General features: G+C 32.6%; 1 protein-coding gene across 12 annotated transcripts in view; it reads right to left on the minus strand.

Moving 5' to 3' along the window:
* Nucleotides 1-13821, minus strand: part of LOC137250282 (mucin-5AC) — a 153021-nt gene that overhangs the window by 46138 nt on the left and 93062 nt on the right. For all 12 annotated transcript variants that reach the window (XM_067782877.1, XM_067782867.1, XM_067782896.1 and 9 more), the window contains exon 5: nt 13082-13340. In XM_067782877.1, coding sequence (XP_067638978.1) covers nt 13082-13340 — 259 coding nt within the window. The remainder of the gene's footprint in view (nt 1-13081; nt 13341-13821) is intronic.

Genomic DNA, 13821 nt, shown 5'->3' on the forward strand with positions numbered 1-13821 from the left:
GCAAAACCAATAAAACAAACAAAACAAGCAATCCAAATAGAACAAGCAAAAATAACACAACTATTGAGTCAAAGAAAACAAACCAGAGAGAAAAATCATAGAAAACAAGTAATAATAACAAAACTATTGAGTCAAACGAAACAAACCAGAGAGAGAAAACAATTGAATAAAACAAAACAAACCAGAGAAACAAATCAAAGAAAACAAGGAATAATAACAAAGCTATTGAATCAAACAAAATATACCAGAGAGACAAATCAAAGAAAACGAGCATTAATTACAACACGATTGAAACCAGAGAACAAATCAAAGAAAACAAGCAATAATAACAAAACGATTGAGTCAAAAAAAAAAGAAAATCAGAGAGAGAAATCAAAGAAAACAAGCAATAATAACAAACCGATTGAGTCAAAAAAAAAAAAACCGGAGAGACTAATCAAAGAAATCAAGCAATAATAACATCAAGGTTGAATCAAAAGAAAACAAATAAAACAGACAAAAAACGAACAAAATAAGCAATTGAAACAAGCTGCATAAATCAAACAAAACAAAGCAGAGATAAAAAATTAACAAAACTAACAACGTAAACAGGAAAACCAAAGTATTAAAATAAATAAACTTAAATCATACAAACTTAATAAATATTTAAAAACCAAAAAAATTATCAAAGCGAATAAACGAAAACAATCAAATAAAAAAACGACCAGAGGAAGTAAAAATCAATAGTACAAACACAAATCAACCAAAGCAAATCAATAAAATACACAAACCAACAACTAATAAAACACGCAAACCAACAAACACAAAGCAAAACAAGCAAGAAGCTTATTTTAAACAAAGAAAATGCACCTATCGAAACAAATATAAAACAGAAAAGAATTAAAGCAAACAAAACAGACAAATAATTTAAAGCAATAAAAGAAAACACTACAAAGAAGACCAACGAGCCGATCAAAAAAGAACGAAACAAACAAACAAACAAAAACAAAACAAAAAGCAAGAAACATCACCAGAATAAATAAAACAAAACAAAAACAAAATCAAAGAAACAAATTTAACAAACATAAGCAAACCAAACAAAAAACACGAATAGCACAAGCCGAAACTAGGCAAACAAAACAAAAAATAAACAAACAAAACAAGCAAAATAAAAAACAATAAATAAACGAATGCAATTTTTACAAAGAAATAAACAAACCAAACAAAATAAAGGAAAACGAAAAGCAAACACTACCAACAAAATTAAAAAAATAAACAAATAAAAGAAATATATTTGATATATCTAAATAAAGTAAAGAAAACAAACAAGAAAACTTTATAAACAAAAAACAAAAAAAAAAGGACATGCAAATTTAATAAAACAAAAATAAATAAAATAAAACAAATAAACGTAAAAGAAATAAATCAAACCAATGCCAAACACTAAAGAAAGACAAAAAAAAAAATGACAAGCAAAATAAACTCGAAGCGTTATAAAACCAACAAAATAAACAAAATCTATAACAACAAACAAACAAAAAAAAAAACAATGGTATCAAACAAACTAAACAAACTTGGGAAAAAAATAAAATGCAAAAGAAATAAAACAAACGAAAAAAAAAATTGTCCAAACTAGCCCAACTAATCAGACGACACAAGGACCATTGTAAGCAAAACAAATAAAACAAAGGAGAAAACTAAACCAATATAATAATCTAAATAAACAAAAATAACCGAACAAACCAGAAAAAAAAACAATGTTGCTGTGGTGTTCCAGGAGAAACACGGGCCAACATCCTTATGAGCTATATCTGTTTCCAAAATAAATATTTGTACAGTACACCTGCTTTTAAGGTGTTTGGTAATAAAGATGCAAAAAAGATAGATTCGTCTTATTGGTATTCCATAAGAAGCGAAGGCGAATCTACACCCGGTGGTGGCAAAGCGAATTCTACCAATTTGCCGTGCAGAAGAATGTCAAGTCTAAATAAAAATTTCATTGATTTCGATTAACTGGTATATTGTTGTGCAAGGCGTTGTATGAAAAATTATCAAGAAGAAGCAATCAGCTGCCGGGATAACAACACATCGTACTGAATTCGCTTTGGCTACCACCTGGAATGAATTCGCCTTAGCCTATAATATTTTGCTTTGTTTTCTGCTGTGTGATGTAATTACAAAACTGTATAGATTTTATTGTGCCAAACAATATATTTCCTCCAAATGGTTGCAAAAACGATCAGAATACAAGAATTAATGTGGAAGTGATGAATCAAGCAACCCACAAAAATAAAAATAGAAAAATAAAACAACAACGAGTCGTTAGAGAGGAAAAGGCAGCGGAAGGTGTCCCAAGTTAACTTTGATAAAAAAAAATGAAAATCCAAAAAAAAATTATTTTAACAAAAAAGTAACACGAGGGATAGTGCAGCAGCCTTTGCAAATGTGAGAAGGATTGAAGGATCTCTGCAAATGCGCTTAGGTATGCACTCCTCATTACTTTGATGGTTGTTTGAAATTAAAATTTGCAAACTAAAACTTAAGTAAGCGAAAATATGTATGTATGTATGTGTGCTTGTTTCATAAACAAACATATGTGTATATGTATGAATGTAGTGCTGTATGTAGATATGTCCTTTTTTGCAATCGAATGAATGTCATTAATATAGAACGAAATTTCATTGAGCAAATTAGGTTTGATTTAATTTACACGAATAAATTGATGTAGTAAATGTAGCAAGTGTCTTTTGAGGAGATTTCTCACACTAATAAAAAAGGAAGTGAATATAAAATGTGAAAAACAAACAAAAATATACAAATGGTAGAAAAATTATTTGCGAAAGCTTTTTGTTTTTTTTTTTGTCATAGTATGCACCAAATTAGCTGTAATTTTTTCTCTCTTTCAAGCAGGACAGAAATATTGAATTTGACGAAAAATTTTGCATTGGTAAAATAAATTAAGCAGCATTTAAAAAAATAGTAAATATTTCAGCGAAAGCGGCAATACTTTGGAATTTGAAGCATTTGTTATGCTTAGGGAGCTAATATTTTAAAAAAATTCTGTAAAAAACCTTGGAAATATTGAATTTGTTTTTAAGGTTACACACATCCTTCTCTCTTTGCACAAACGTTCGGCTCTATAGAAGGTTCTACTTGTTTTTAAATTTTCTGATACTGAAGATTTTACAACGTGTTTCTGAAACTATATTTCTTGTTAGTTTCATCTTCTTTTATAGATGCTCTTATTGCAATAGGTTTTTAGTTCTCGACCTACGCTATTAATTAAAGAGGACGACAAAAATCACACTCTTCGTTTAATCTAGGATGAGGTCACAACCTGTAGTTTGCTTTATGTACCTCTAGTACAAGGCTTAATGACTTTCTTTTATTTAAGCTCGAAGGTTGCTCAGAGAGTGTGGATATGAGAGCCGAATGTAGAAACTCTCAGCGATAAGTTTCGCAATCCGCAGGACGACGATAACTTTTCCTTAGATTACTCTGCGATCTTTAATTCATACACTACGGTTTTGTTGATACCAAGATCTCTTGAAGTACTTTTATACTGGCAGCTTGATACTAAAAATAAGTGGTCGAGGAAAGTTAATTTGGAGGAAAGACTGAAAAAGGCCGAAGGCGATCCGACTAAGAATATATTTTTATCAGAAACCAATAATGGAAGCAGAGGAAGAGGGCGGTCCCCACTCCGCTGGAAGGACCAGGTGGAAAACGATTTAAGTTCACTTGGTGTGTTTAAACATGTAAGCGCCAATTAAGTAAGTAAGTGAATAAAGCCTGCGCGACACTTTCTGCATGCAAAAGAATGCTGGGGTGTACGTGGGATCTTTCACTTTCTTTTCATTAGATCAATATAACGGAAGCTATGAAAACAGAGCCTACAGTACTAGAAGTAAACCACTGCGGATACCACCCATAAACCTAGTGGCCAGGACCTATAGTTTCAGCGCCATAAGGCAATGACAGTATCCTTTATTTAAATTGGACAGATACCTGGTCCAGTATCTTGAACTTGGTGCCGCAGATGAAAGAATGGCACAAGACGAAAAATGCGATGTATGGAAGAAGTAGGGTTAGTTCTTTACTGAATATACCAACTTCAGTGGAAATGGTTGTCGTAATCAAACCAGCAAAGGCCCTAGAGAAAACCTGCAATTAAGGCAGTATTCTTCTTTTTGTAGTGCTAGCAAAAATCTTCGGAGATTTTGGGGGGTATTATCGATGTTGAAAGACCCGTATGCTTCGCCGCGAGTACGTGAGGTTGACAATTGGGTTGGAAAAGCTGTGTTGCATCCTAGGTCTTCCTGAACTCCGCATTTTAGTAAGCAATTTTTCACGGTAGATTAACTGGAGTGCCTTCCAGTGCAAAACAATTCAAAACAAAATTTGATAACTTGTATCTATTCTATGCTGATAATATTGATGTCATTGACCTAATGATATAAACTCGCTGTCAGATCTGGATTGGATGAAAAGACAACAATTTGGTCTTGCTGTAGCCGCGGAAAAGACGAAATATTTTCATACTTATATCAAAAATAGAGGCGACGCAAGGACCTCGTTCATCTGGGATCCAACATTTACAACGAATACAATGTCGCGACGAAGGAAAATCTCTCTCTAAATCGCGCCTAATTGGTTGCTTTGCTTAACGTAAAATATGTTAAAATGTTCGTTGATTTCATCAGAGATAGTTTTTTTCTTCGTATATTATTCTGCCTTTCGAATGTTTTTTGCTTTGTAGATTTGAGTGATTGCCATTACTTTCTTTCCACCACAAATCTAGTTCTATGTATTTTTTCAAAATGCCACAGTAGTACAAATAAGAAAACTCTTTTGAAATAAATGCTCTCTATAAGTAAAAAAGTCGATCTACCAAGTCTTTCTTTGGTATTGAAGATGGTTGTACGTAGCCTAGTACAAAATTTCAGTATTTTCAGTAAAGATCTAGAAGCTTATAAAAATTTGATATTATTTCTTAATTTTATCATATTTATCATATTACCAAAAAAAAATCTTCATATAAGACTGATTTAACAAAATCCCATGTATCATTTGCCTAAAACTCTCATGCCTTTACTTTTTGTTCGCATAAAAATTCAAATTGGAATCCACTAAAAAAAATTCTATATTTGTACAACTTATAAATTTTAATGAAAATTTGCATGTTAATATTTCTGCTACATTGAAATTAATTATACATATAAAACGAAAAATTATTATAAATTATTGAGCAATAAAAGTTGTATACGCGTGATGGCTTCAATTTGCAGTTGCTTACTAGAATTATATGTACATCGCTCCTGAACTAACACCCTTTATTGCTCACACAATCTCATTGACAAGTGTATTAACAAAATATAAGAAAAAAGATAAATACAGTATATCGATGGGTGAGCGCACAATTGTGATAACACACAAATTTCAAGGTTTTCAGGAGAGCATATTTTGTCTTTTAGAGGCGGTTGATATTTCCACTGGCTTCTGAGCCATCACTATTGATAACTCGTTTACAAAAAATGCACTCTAGGTAGGTATGATGCTGAAGTTTCAGAAAGTGCAGTTAACTCAGTTTTGGTCAAATAGGCACTTAGCACAAGTGTGCGCTCACCCATCGATATAAACACTTCAACACTTACGTCATTCATTTTGTATTTTTTAAATTTCAACTTACTTTTTGTCAAAATTTTTGCTTTTTTTTAACAATTTCTTTTGAAAAAGTTAAAGTAACGTCTATTGCATTACTTTAATTTCGTTCTATATAAAAGGGGAAACTTTGTAGTAGAAAATTTCTTTTAGTCAAATTTTTTGTTTTTAAGATTTCTGTTAGAGAAATTAGCAAATAAAGCTTTAAAGCAAAAAAAAATTGAATTTTCTAAGAAAATATACAAAAAAATTAAAAAGTTAAAATTAGAGCTTAATTTTACTTACTATTATATACTACATTTTTCCATAACTACACAACGAGCTCAAAATATTTTAGTTTGCTTAAATTCAGTCTTGTTTTCAGCTTAAAGTTAAAATTTTTTTTCATATTTCTAATTATTTTAAATCTGTGACTGAAAAGGCTATATTACTCCGTAGTTTTTTTTTAATATTGATCTAGCTCTGAACATGAACAGAGCATAGAGCAGAGCCGTAGCGTAAAGAAGTGACATCATTTCTTAAGCTCTGCTACGAGCTACGTCGTGTTTTAAAGCGAAGCAAATAGCAAAATAACAACAATGAACGAAATGCTATTTGTAGTGGAGCGAGAGCCAAAAAAAACATGTACTGCAATTTACTTTGTTTGGCACTATCATGATAAAAACACTTACAGTAATATGTGTGTGTATCCGATTCAAGGAAAACGTCAATAATATCAGAAAAAGATACACCTTGAAAGCGTTTTTATCAAAGACAATAGCATCACAACGTTATATCAGCTTCGACAGCAAAAACAAGAGAAAAGATAAAGTGCTGCATAGCAATGAGAGCAAATTACTTGCAATTTTTTTTTGCTCGCGCTCTACTATAAATAACCTTTTTTTTGATTAAAACCCGCGAACTAAATAACTTTACACTTTTTGTAGCCGGTCAATTCGTTTTTCCAAATTAATTAATAACAGGTAAGGAAGGTTAAGTTCGGGTGTAACCGAACATTACATACACAGTTGAGAGCTATGGTGACAACATAAGGGAAAATAACCATGTAGGAAAATGAACCGAGGGAAACCCTGGAATGTGTTTGTATGACATGTCTATCAAATGAAAGGCATTAAATTTTATGAGGGAGTGGGCCATAGTTCTATAGGTGGACGCCATTTAGGGATATCGCCATAAAGGTGGATCAGGGTTGACTCTGTAATGCGTTTGTACGATATGGGTATCAAATGAAAGGTGTTAATGAGTATTTTAAAAGGGAGTAATCCTTAGTTCCATAGGTGGACGCCGTTTCGAGATATCGCCATAAAGGTGGACCAGGGGTGACCCTAGAATTTGTTTGTACAATATGGGCATCAAACGAATGGTGTTAATGAGTATTTTAAAAGGGAGTGGGCCTTAGTTCTATAGGTGGATGCCGTTTCGAAATATCGCCATAAAGGTGGGCCAGGGGTGACTCTAGAATTCGTTTGTGCAATATGGGTATCAAACGAAAGGAGTTAATGAGTATTTTAAAAGGGAGTAGGCCTTAGTTCTATAGGTGGACGCATTTTCGAAATATCGCCATAAAGGTGGACCAGGGGTGACTCTGGAATTTGTTTGTACAATATGGGTATCAAAAGAAAGGTGTTAATGAGTATTTTAAAAGGGAGTAATGCTTAGTTCCATAGGTGGACGCCGTTTCGAGATATCGCCATAAAGGTGGGCCAGGGGTGACTCTAGAATTCGTTTGTGCAATATGGGTATCAAACGAAAGGAGTTAATGAGTATTTTAAAAGGGAGTGGGCCTTAGTTCTATAGGTGGACGTCTTTTCGAGGTATCGCAATAAAGGTGGACCAGGGTGACTCTAGACTTTGTTAGTACGATATGGGTATCAAATGAAAGGTGTTAATGAGTATTTTTAAAAGGTAGTGGGCCTTCGTTCTATAGGTGTTCGCCTTTTCGAGATATCGCCATAAAGGTGGACCAGGGGTGACTTTAGAATATGTTTGTACGATATGGGTATCAAATCAAAGGTGTTAATGAGTATTTTAAAAGGGAGTGGGCTTTAGTTCTATAGGTGGACGCCGTTTCGAAATATCGCCATAAAGGTGGACCAGGGGTGACTCTAGAATGTGTTTGTACGATATGGGTATCAAATTAAAGGTATTAATGAGGGTTTTAAAAGGGAGTGGTGGTTGTTGTTTAGGTGGTCGCATTTTCGAAATATCACCATAAAGATGGACCAGGGGTGACTCTAGAATTTGATTGTACAATATGGGTATCAAAAGAAAGGTGTTAATGAATATTTTAAAAGGGAGTAATCCTTAGTTCCATAGGTGGACGCCGTTTCGAGATATCACCATAAAGGTGGGCCAGGGGTAACTCTAGAATTCGTTTGTGCAATATTGGTATCAAACGAAAGGAGTTAATGAGTATTTTAAATGGGAGTGGGCCTTAGTTCTATAGGTGGACGCCTTTTCGAGATATCGCCATAAAGGTGGACCAGGGGTGACTCTAGAATGAGTTTGTAGGATATGGGTATTAAATTAAAGGTATTAATGAGAGTTTTAAAAGGGAGTGTTGGTAGTTGTATATGTGAAGGTGTTTTCCAGATATCGACCAAAATGTGGACCAGGGTGACCCAGAACATCATCTGTTGGATACCGCTAATTTATTTATATATGTAATACCTGCCAAGATTTTAAGGGTTTTTTATTTCGCCTTGCAGAACTTTTTCATTTTCTTCTACTTAATATGGTAGGTGTCACAACCATTTTATAAAGTTTTTTCTAAAGTTATATTTCGCTTCAATAAAACAATCCAATTACCTTACCATGTTTCATCCCTTTTTTCGTATTTGGTATAGAATTATGGCATTTTTTTAATTTTTCGTAATTTTCGATATCGAAAAAGTGGGCGTGATCATAGTCGGATTTCGTTCATTTTTCATACCAAGATAAAGTGAGTTCAAGTAAGCACGTTAACTAAGTTCATTAAAGATATGTCGATTTTTGCTCAAGTTATCGTGTTAACGGCCATGCGGAAGGACAGAGGGACGACTGTGTACAAAAACTGGGCGTGGCATCAACCGATTTCGCCCATTTTCACAGAGAAGAGTTAACGTCATAAAATCTATGCCCCTAACAAATTTCAAAAGAATTGGTTAATTTTTGTTCGACTTATGGCGTTAAAAGTATCCTAGACAAATTAAATGAAAAAGGGCGGAGCCACGCCCATTTTGAAATTTTCTTTTATTTTGGTATTTTGTTGCACTATATCATTACTGGAGTTGAATGGTGACATAATTTACTTATATACTGTAAAGATATTAAATTTTTTGTTAAAATTTTACTTTAAAAAAAATTTTTTTTTTAAGTGGGCGTGGTCCTTTTCCGATTTTGCTAATTTTTATTGAGCGTACATATAGTAATAGGAGTAACTTCTCTGCCAAATTTCATCATGATATCTTCAACGACTGCCAAATTACAGCTTGCAAAATTTTAAATTACCTTCTTTTAAAAGTGGGCGGCGCCACGCCCATTGCCCAAAATTTTACTAATTTTCTATTCTGCGTCATAAGTTCAACTGATCTACCAAGTTTCGTTGCTTTATCTCTCTTTTGTACTGAATTATCTCAATTTTTCTGTTTTTCGAAATATTCGATATCGAAAAAATGGGCGTGGTTATAGTCCGATATCGTTCATTTTAAATAGCGATCTGAGATGAGTGCTCAGGAACCAACGTACCAAATTTCATCAAGATACCTCAAAATTTACTCAAGTTATCGTGTTAACGGACAGACGGACGGACGGACGGACATGGCTCAATCAATTTTTTTTTCGATCCTGATTATTTTGATATATGGAAGTCTATATCTATCTCGATTCCTTTATATATGTACAACCAACCGTTATCCAATCAAACTTAATATACTCTGTGAGCTCTGCTCAACAGAGTATAAAAATAAGCTTTATTTGACCAATATGTGCTGCAGTGCAAGTCAAAACACTCCACTAGTACAACCCGACGTTTCGCTAATCATCTCAGCATCTTCAGGGGTGAACTGCATTTATTTCAATTATTTTTCCAATTTCAATCAACAACAACATTATAACAGGTAAAAGAAAAATCATAATTTGGAATTAAATATATATAAATCTTAATAATTAATATCACAATTATATATCGAGCACTTATAATTCTTGTATTCGTTAATATGTCTATCTTACATATTGTACTAAACGTCGTCATCAATATGTTTTAATTTAAATTAATTTATTTTAGAAATTATGTTGATACCCGTTTGTTTGGGTACACTTGTCAAATATGGTTGTTTAGTTGGACTTTGATCCATGTATGTTTGTTTGTATGTAAGTTGTTTCATATGCATAACAGATAAGCAGAAGGAATGTCATCTGTGTCTTCTTTTCTGTTTACTGTTCTGTTTCTATTTTGTAGTATCCTTAAACTCTCTGTTGTAAATCTAACCTTTTCGCGTTTCTCTTTGTCTAAGATTTCCGCGTTGTGGAGATCAGCTCTATGACCGGTTTGCTGTGGTATGTTGCGATAATGCCGTGCTATTTTTGCTTTTCCTTATATCCATGTCGTGTCCTTTTAGACGAACGCCTAATGCGCGTTTGGTTGTACCTATGTATATTTTATTGCATGTTTGGTTATCATCTCTTTTACATTCTATTTCGTACACAATGTTATTTAGTTGTGTAGTTGGAATTGGGCTTTTTGTTTTCGTGAAAATAGTAGACAAAGTTTGGTTAGATTTGTAGGCCTTACGTTTTGAGTTTTTATTCTGCTATTTGTTCCGCTCTAAAGCACGACGTAGCTCGTAGCAGAGCATAAGAAATGCTTTTACTTGTTTATGCTACGGCTCTGCTTTATGCTCTGTTCTTGTTCAGAGCCAAAGCAGTAGCTGAGCATATTTTCGTTGCTACTGCTGCTCTGGGAAGCAAATGCAAACACTGTTTTATATTATTTTTCGTTTCGACTTTTCGAAAATGCACTGATTTCAAAAACATTTTCTCGCTGTGTAGTTGTTTAAAAATTTTTCTTTTAAATCTACAACGTATCTTATTATTAAATATAAAACTATAACGTTTTATTTGAATTTGATAATTCAAGCAACAGATTTACGATGACGTGTACATAAAAAACTTGAAAGTAATTCGAACAAATTTCGAAAGTAAATTAGCTAACGCGAAATTTAAAATGGCTTTAAGAGCTTAAAACTTATGAAATTGAATTGATATAACTTTTTTTAACAATTAAATTGTTTTGCTAAAGAATGCAAGAAAGATTTAGGTTTTTAGCATTCACTATAACTTACTTTAAAATCTAAATTAATATTAGTTTAGTTTTGTTTATATTTTCATAGTTATCACTATTTCGGTATTCGGAAAGTATTCGTACAATATTCTGTGGTGAGTTACCAAAAATATCAGTATCAAATGTCAGTATATCAGTAAACCAATGTTGACCGATTTTTGTGCAGTTTGCTTTGTGTGTGAGCCATGGAGAAGCCAAAAGAATTCTAATATGCTGTGATAATTATACTTGTTGTTCTACCGAAAAATATGGTACCAAATGCTGATTCACTATAAGTTTCCAATGGAATGTCTCCTGTATTATGTCACTGCTGATGAGATTCTACAAAAGCACTTTTAAGGCCGAACAACATGACAACTTGCTGAGTTGCTATTCGAAAAACTACAGCCACAGCTTCTTAAAGGTGTTACAGTTGATCAATCTTATTCAATACCTACCACCGGCGCCGCATACTTTCATTGCATGTGTTGACGTCATCGTCCATGGTTCTGTCAATATATTAGGACCGCTATTACAAAAGTCTTAGCGTTCATAGTGTTTTTCGTCAGAGAACTAAAGTTATCAATTTCCTAAATATTCCAAACAATCCAAAAGTGAGCCTAAGTTAAGTTTCTAGGGTGGCGTTATTTTCAGCGGCAATGCTAATTGCCAAATAGACAAAGGATCTCACGCCGTCAAACCACCATCTGTGAACAGTATTAAAACTGCCTTTACACAAATACGCTGATGCTTACTTTGATTTAAGAAATTCTCCACACTTCAGCATAATTATTACAATCATTAATGGACGATCTAGATAGCTTATAAACAAATCGAACCAGCTTTTCTAGGCTCGCGATAACTAATGCCAAAGGGAAGAATCAAGTGACATCAAGATTTCCTTGAATTTTTCTATATTTCGGCTTCGCAGAAGGTTACAGCTTGGTTCTGTAAGTCTATCCAAAGTAATAGGTTACTTGGTAGCCCAGGAACTTGGTGAATCGTTTGTTTTTTGGCCCTTGCAGTAATCAAACAATCGTTGCGCATTGGGATATGTTACGTCATGCATTTTGAGATTTCCAACTATAGAGGCAAAAATCTCTTTCTTGTTGGGAATCTCTTCTCATAAGTCCTTACCCCCGTCTTTGTTATCTTCCGCCAGCGCATGGATAAAGGCAGTAAATATGTGGATGAACTTAGCTTTTATGTGGATGGTAGTGAACATGCCAGGTAATACCAAACCCTCTTCCGTACGAAGTTTAAGCTCTCTGCTCATTTCTTATTTCCTGTGAATATCCTAAACGAAATACCCACAGAACTAATAAACATATATAAATAAATTTATTTATACCCACCACAGAAAATAATTTCAAAAAAATTTATTAGGGATGTGCGATTAATCATATAATCGAAATGCGAATAAATTTAAATTTGCTTTTATTTAATTTATTAGAAGTAAATGAGTTCTAATTAATTAAAATGAATAACTTCCCAATTAATCACTTTTTGGTTGATCAAAATACGATAAATATGATTAATAATAAAATTGAATACTCCCAATGCGATTAATCAAAAAATTTAAATAAAATTTGTTTATTACGTATGTGTGTGTCTAAACAAATTTTTGGATGTAAAAAAAAACTTATAAACTATAAAGCAAGCTCGAAAGTAACTAGCAAACTTACTCAGATTTTAATAAAAAAAAAATTTATTTGAGTAATTACTCAGTCCTGATTGAAACAGATTAATCTTTAAAAACTTCAGAATCTGATTGAAAAGGAAAAGGATTAATGAAGAATTTTAAAATCTGATTATCAATAATTTAAATAAGAATCTGATTAATATAGTTAAAAAAACTCATTAATCAGTAAAATTATTAATAAGAAATTTATTAAGCGATTAGTTGCACATCCCTAATTTGAATACTTTCCGCTTATAATTCTGTGATAATAACGTTAATAGCGTGAAAAAAATGCTCATTACTCAGTCAATTAATTAAATTTGTTTAAGTCATGTTAGTAAATTAGTGAAATTGTATTACAAAAAAAACTGTTTACTTTTAATTAAAATGTAAAATTAATTAAATTTATTAGTTAGATTAAATATTTTAAAGCGACAATATATTTTACAATATTGTCGCACCTTCTTTCTGATTTGTTGTACGTTTTTTATGAACCGTTGGCATCGCTGGTTGTGGGTGTTGCCTTAGATGCATTTTTTGCTGCTGTTGGTGTTGGTTAGCTCTGAGCGCCCCCATTGATATTGACTTTCTGGGGAAATCTGTCGCATCGCCAGCCTCAATGCCCTTTATTCGTCGGACATTGGGCCAAACGAATTGAAAACGATATTCTGTGCTCAATTTTGAGATGGTCTTTTTCAATAGGCCATTTGACTCACCCGCCTGTAAAAGAGAAGAGCAGAGTTATGGGAACAGAAAGAGAAAGAGAGGGGAAGAAAGAGAAAAAACAAGAACAAGAATAACGAATGCATAAAAAATGTTTAAAAAAGAGAAAATTCCGATTAATTATGTTTTAATTGGCATTTTTATTTAGTTTTTTTTTAGTTTTATTGTTAATATATTTTTCACAATGCAATTACGATGACAGCAACAATGTAGATAAAACAGCACATGTAGCAATATTCGCATTCATGATAATCAAAAATAAAATTTTAGTAGTGAATCAAAGTTAAGCATGTGGGAGAAAAAAAGAAAGAGAAAGACAAAATACAAGTATTTTTTGTAAAATTTAAATAATGCTAAAAAAATTTAACTAAATATTTATCATGTTGGTTTTTATAAGGTTTGATATAAGTTCAAGAGCGTGTTTTTACGTTCAAGAGCAAAATAGTGTACTTATATATACAAAAAAATCGTATTTGTG

This window comes from Eurosta solidaginis, chromosome 1 (genome assembly GCF_040869045.1).
Source record: "Eurosta solidaginis isolate ZX-2024a chromosome 1, ASM4086904v1, whole genome shotgun sequence".
Classification (NCBI taxonomy): Eukaryota; Metazoa; Arthropoda; class Insecta; order Diptera; family Tephritidae; genus Eurosta; species Eurosta solidaginis.